This window comes from Mus pahari, unplaced genomic scaffold (assembly GCF_900095145.1).
Source record: "Mus pahari unplaced genomic scaffold, PAHARI_EIJ_v1.1 scaffold_9162_1, whole genome shotgun sequence".
Lineage (NCBI taxonomy): Eukaryota > Metazoa > Chordata > Mammalia > Rodentia > Muridae > Mus > Mus pahari.
The window spans coordinates 18,632-24,839 of NW_018392022.1; the positions used below are offsets into that span (position 1 = coordinate 18,632).

The window sequence follows — 6,208 nt, forward strand, 5'->3', positions numbered from 1 at the left end:
CTCTCTCTCTCTCTCTCTCTCTCACACACACACACACACACACACACACACACACACACACACACACCTGTAATAAAAACCTTTTTCCAAACCCGTGCATCTGTCGGTTCAGTGGCTTCTCTGCCCTTGCTTACAGTACTGGATAACCAACTGGTGTGTTCTTCCCTGAGGAAGACTGGTTTGAGTCCTTGTCTTTTGCCACCACTCAATCAGAAAATAAAGGTTCTTGAGTTCCTAGACCACAGGTCTGTGCAGGCTAGGGAAGTGTGGCTAACCACACACTGCTGCTCTACCTCCTCCTCTTGCCTTGTCTTAGGTAGCACCTAAGCATGAGCTTAAGAAAAACAACTAGTGCTGAGGCTGGAACCAGAGATGCCACAGACTGAATCATGTATCACACACTGATGGTATTCACTGAAATAATCTGAGGACCCACTTACAATAAATTTTTCTGCATGATGCAGTATCTTTATAAAATTAAGATCTATAAAAATCTGTTTGCTGTTAATTTTTTTCTTTTTTTTTTTTTTTTACAATTTGTTGTGTTCTACTTCACTTCCCAGGGAGATCCATGCATCCATTCACCTTAGAGCCCTCCTTGTTATTTAGCCTCTCTGGGTCTGTGGATTATAGTACGATTATCCTTTACTTTACAGATTATATTCACTTATAAGTGATTCCATACCATGCTTGTCTTTCTGTGTCTGTGTTCTGTCACTGAGGATGGTTTTTTTCTAGTTCCATCTCATTTGCCAGCAGATTTCATGATGTTATTCTTTTTTAACATCTGAGTAATACTCCATTATATAAATGTGTTACTTTTTTTAATCCTTTCTTTGTTTTGGAAGCATCTAGGTTGTTTCTAGCTGTTATGAGTAATGGCACTATGATTCCAGGAGTATGGGAATGGGAACAGGAGAGATCTGGTGTGGTGGTAGATGGCAAGAGAGAGAGACAACTGGAACTAGAGGGGGGCATTTGGAAGGCTGTGTGAAAACCTAGTGCAGTAAAGACATCCAGGATTCTTCTACAAGGGTGACCCTAGCTGAAACTACCATTAGTGAAGGATACAGAGCCTGAACTTCTGTAAGCAGGCAACTTTCAGAGGTGAGACTAGGTCACCAACCCAGTCACAAAATCTTCACCTACTATACTGCCTGAAAGATATACTGGAGCAATGGACGTTCAGAACCTGTGGGAGTAGCTAATCAATGACTGGTCTCATTTGAAGTCCACATCGTGGAAAGGGAGCCCAGGACACCCCACTAAGAGGACTATGATAACCGATCTTGTAACATAGAGCCTAGAGTTCTCTAGACTAATAAAGTATCTAGACGGACCCCTAATGTCTAGCCAACGAGCTTCCCTTCCCAGGCATCCCCTCCTGGGAAAGGTATTTAATCTCTGGTCCACCCTGAGTAAGTTGTATGCATCCTTTTCCACCATGAATAAGCAGTTTGGACAAGTAAGGACTGTTTCCTTCCTCAAAGCCCTGTGGGGAGAAGTCATCATCATACAGAGCTGTGCCTAAGTATCCCACAGAAGTCTCCTTCTGCATTCTTAACACTCACCCTGAAGGACATGTCTTACCATGGCTGTTTTTTTGAATTGATGTTAATGAAGGCAGGATTGAATTGAGAAGTAAAGCTACTAATGATACAGAATTCTTTCCAATAATTTGAAAATAATACAGAAATGATTCTCAAAGCCATCTTGATCTAAAAAAGCACTGTTAAAAATAGGAGAATTTCCCTTATAACTATGTTACTAGATTATTATGAATAATAATAATGTTTCAGAAAAGTAAGTCTCCCAGTACAGTTTTCTTGCATGACCCCCAGTACTAGAATCCTGCTGCTCCCTATCCTAGCTGTATCTTTGTGATTCAGATACGGTAAGTTCTGTAGACCTATGTACATGAGCAGAGAATGAAACTGAAAAGAATCTGTTTTCTGGCTAAAACACAGGTTTATTGTCCATGATCGCACTTGGAAGGAGGCTCAGAATGCAGGGGAATGACTGGTTTACAGAGAATAGATGACAAGGAAGCTTCTGTCCTTCTTCTAAAGACCACAGCTTGGACGCAGATGTCTAAGAAGGCACAGTGATCTTCAGGCTTAGATGGAGGGCTGTCTAGAGAGCATTCTTCCTTCGCTGTTGTGGATTTAAGCCTTTCTGTGTTGTTTTATGTTTTCGTGTGTGTGTGTGTGTGCGTGTGTGTGTGTGTGTGTGTGTGTGTGTGCGAGAGAGAGAGAGAGAGAGAGAGAGAGAATGTGATGTGTGTGGTTTTATTTGTTGTTTTATTTTATGTTTTTGTTGTTTTGTTTTGCTTTGCTTTGCTTTAGCAGCAGTAGGATATAAGCTGAAGAGGAATCTGGCCATTTCCCAAGGTCTTGCCTAAACCAATGTAGTTCTGTGTAACTACAGTGAAGGTCAGTACCCATTCCTTCCTGGAATTTCAGGGTATCAGGACTCAATTTCCTGTGTCTTTTCCTTGCAACACTGGTTAGGAAAATAAGGTGAAAAAAAAATTCAACTTTAAAAGAATTACATTGGGATGACACAGCAGCCTTCACCCAGCCCTGAGGTCTAGGAAGCAGCTCTGAGGTTTGTGTCAGGGCCGCAGGTGCCCGTCGCACACTGTGCATCTGTAGCACAGAAGTACACAGCAGTGTCTTCAGACTGAGCAGCAGTGATGGACAGGGAGCTGTTCTGGTTGGAAGTGTCAAGGGTGACTCTTAGCCCTCCGCTGCGCTTCTCTCTCTCATTTGAACGTATTAAGATTAGCAGGGCAGGGCCTTCGCCTGACTTCTGTCTGTACCACTGTAGGGCAGTTATGGATGTCTTGTAACTACAATTCACGGTGACATTTTCACCCTCGTGGATGCTCAGGGCCCAAGGATTCTCTTCTGCTAGTTGACTGTTCACCCCTATGTGGAAACACAGGCCAGAGAACAGAGTCAGCAGTTACATTTTCAAACTGTAAATTTCTAGATTATTAAAAAGGCTTTACCTCACCGGTGTGTGGGTTATGAAGTTTGTTGTCCCTGTTCCCTTCACTGAAAACCCAAACTCACTTGTCAGTTGCAGCCACAGTGACACCATCGCTACCCCCAGGAGGCTGTGCATTCTTCCCTGTGAAGATCAGATCACAAGAGATGCAGCTCCAAGCCTGTTCAAGGTGGTTGGTTTCTGAGCATTTCAAGAATCTCAGAAGCAAGATCAGACACCACCCTCCCCACCCCCTCTCCCCTTCTCTCCCCAACCATCTCTCCTCCTCCCTCCTCTCCTCCCTCTCTCTGATTTCAAACCGAGGAAGGCTTGTAATTACCTTCTGAGTCTGAGTCAAGATCTGAGGAAGAGGAACCCTGACACCTGCTGGTGGCCCCATCTTCCTGCTAAGAAGGCATAGCCTGCAGTGGTGAGCAATGCTGTTGTAGTCTCTTCCCTTACTGAACTCTTGTTAGATTTCTGAAGCAGTGGAGGGAGACAGAAGGCAGAAAAGGACACTGGGGACTGATGTCTACAGACCGGACTATTTATTCTAAAACAGTGAAGGACAGTCTCACATAGAAAATTGTCTGTGTGGAGAAAGGCTGGCAGTGACTCCTTATAAGGATGGAGTGAGGGTATTGTTTGCATCTATAAGGGCCTAGGAGAGTTCTGAGTCTTTCTTTCCCTGGGCTTCCCAGGAAGCAGCCAAGGGGTTCCAGGTCAGTTGTGGGTGCTAGAGAAACTGGCATTATGTAGCTGGAGGATGATAGGGCAGCCCCCACTCCGAATGACTTTCTTCCTCTCTGTGATGGCCAATGCAAGGCCATTTGTAAAAAAAAAAAAAACAAACTTGACTTGTGACTAAGGAGTTCTATCAACTCTGGTTCCAGCTTAGAGTGAAACAGACAACAGACGTGTGAGTCAGGTCAGAATTCACAAGAGGTCTGGAGTGCAGTGTTTACAAAATGCCTTTAAGAAGTATAGCTGAAGTTCTTGCAATTATCACAGTATATGCAAATGTGTATGTGCTGTAAATGTCCTGTCTAGTGCTGGAATGACGTTGTCATTAAGTCAGGGTTGTTAATGAGCAGCAGAAATGGTATCTAGCCACGCTGACCTGAAAGGACAACTAGTGAAGACTGGGTCTGCTTCAGAATCCCACATAAGGACGGAAGACTAGCATCAAAACTACAGTCCCTCTGAGCTCCACACTGTGTGGAAGGTGCCTGTAACGTTTCTCATACAGACACAAACACCAGTGCAGCTCCACTGTCAGCTTCCCTACCAATTTCACCTTGCTGCGATTTCCACTGCTCCTACAAATGAAGTCTTTCCTCCTCCTCCTCCTCCTCCTCCTCCTCCTCCTCCTTCTCCTCATCCTCTTCCTCCTCTTCTTCTTCTTCTTCTTCTTCTTCTTCTTCTTCTTCTTCTTCTTCTTCTTCTTCTTCTTCTTCTTCTTCTCCTCCTCCTCCTCCTCCTCCTCCTCCTCCTCCTCCTCTTGTGGACGTTGTACATCGTGGTGCGGAGCCTAGTGCGCACCACGATGTACAACGTCCACAAGCAGTGTTCTCCTCCTCTTCTCCTCCTCCTCCTCCTCCTCCTCCTCCTCCTCCTCCTCCTTCTTAAACTTCTCCTTCTCTCTGCTGTGGACGTTGTACATCGTGGTGCGGAGCCTAGTGCGCACCACGATGTACAACGTCCACAAGCAGCTCCCTTCTCCCTTCTCCCTTCTCCCTTCTTTCTCCCTTCTCCCTTCTCCCTCTCCTCCTCCTCCTCCTCCACCTCTTTATCCTCTTCTTCCTCCTCTTCCTCATGCTCCTCCTTCTCCTCTTGCTCCTCCTCCTCTTTTTCTTCTTCCTCACTCAAAATCTGAAAGAAATCTATCTGAATACATGGCCAAGCCACGTGCCAGTGTCATTAGCATCAATTGCTACTACTGCCTTATGGAGCTAGAGAAGGGTCTCGAGAGAAAGGAAAGTTGCTAACACTTTAACCTTCTGTTTCCAGCTCCCCATGACTGTGAGAAAATAAGTATTTCTTGTATACTCCACCCTCCCAGTTATATGTTGTTATGGCAGGAGTGGAGGGGAAGGGCAAATGGAGAAATCTGGTCAAGTTGTATGAAGTTTCAGTTACATGAGATGGTTAAGTCTAGATAGCTCTTCCTAGTGTTGGCCCTATAACTAACAATACTTTAATTGCAGATTTTTTTTTAAAAAAAAAAGTACATATAATGAATGTCATCACTGCAGTTAAGAAAGTCTTATCTCTGAAAAACGTAAACCTAACTAAAGTAAAAGACAAAAATATAAGTATAAAGAAAGAACAAAGTTCTCAAAAAGGCACCAGAGTGAAAGGAAAGGCAATTATCATGAAGAAAGTAGAGCATTCCAGGAGCCAGGAAACTAGAGAGCACCAGTCTTTGATGCATCAGAGAGGAACGGACCAGGCTGGATATTACACATAACACAGATGCAATGAACACTTTTTATTCAGTTTGTGGAATACTGGTTTATTGAGTGACCACTACAGTATTTCCCAGACTGGTCTCATACTTCTGGGCTGGAGGAAGCCTCCTTATCTACTCCAGAAGTGACTGAGACAGTCCAATACTAGTTACAGTATATTTTATAGCTCTAGACACTGGGACAAGAATGGAAGGATTCCATATAAAGAAGGGATTTAGGGAATTGTAAATACATTTTAGAATGAAATTATTTATTTCTTAATTTTTGCCAAATTGAATTATAAAATATTTTAGGTGTAAATGCTTGAATTCTGCATGCGAAGCTGCCCATAATATTTTTAAAAACAAGATCATATCAGATAATACAATCACAAATAATAATTTTAAGTCATAACTCTATAATTGTCTGTATTTTCATAAATTTATATTAGTGTATAATATACATTTAAGTTACATATGTGTGTAAAATTTATGAAATGTTGTTGATGTTAATTGTTTCAGAGTAAACAGAAATACTCAACTTAGGAAAACCCTATGAGGATGAGTGTAATTTTTGACACTTGAATTGTGGTACTGAAGGTATATTTTGCTACAAACTTGCATAATGTGTTCCAAATAATTCATGTGTAATAATACATAAGAAATTATTTTAAGGAGCCGGGCGTGGTGGCGCACGCCTTTAATCCCAGCACTCGGGAGGCAGAGGCAGGTGGATTTCTGAGTTCGAGGCCAGCCTGGTCTACAAAG

At 43.0% G+C, this 6,208-nt stretch overlaps 1 gene segment (V, D, J or C); it reads right to left on the reverse strand.

Annotated features, from left to right (window-relative positions):
* Positions 1-2,589: 2,589 nt before the first annotated feature.
* Positions 2,590-3,129, reverse strand: LOC110314803. The segment is given in 2 exon segments: positions 2,590-2,930; positions 3,078-3,129. Coding segments are annotated over 2 exon segments (393 nt in total).
* Between the last annotated feature and the right edge of the window lie 3,079 nt (positions 3,130-6,208).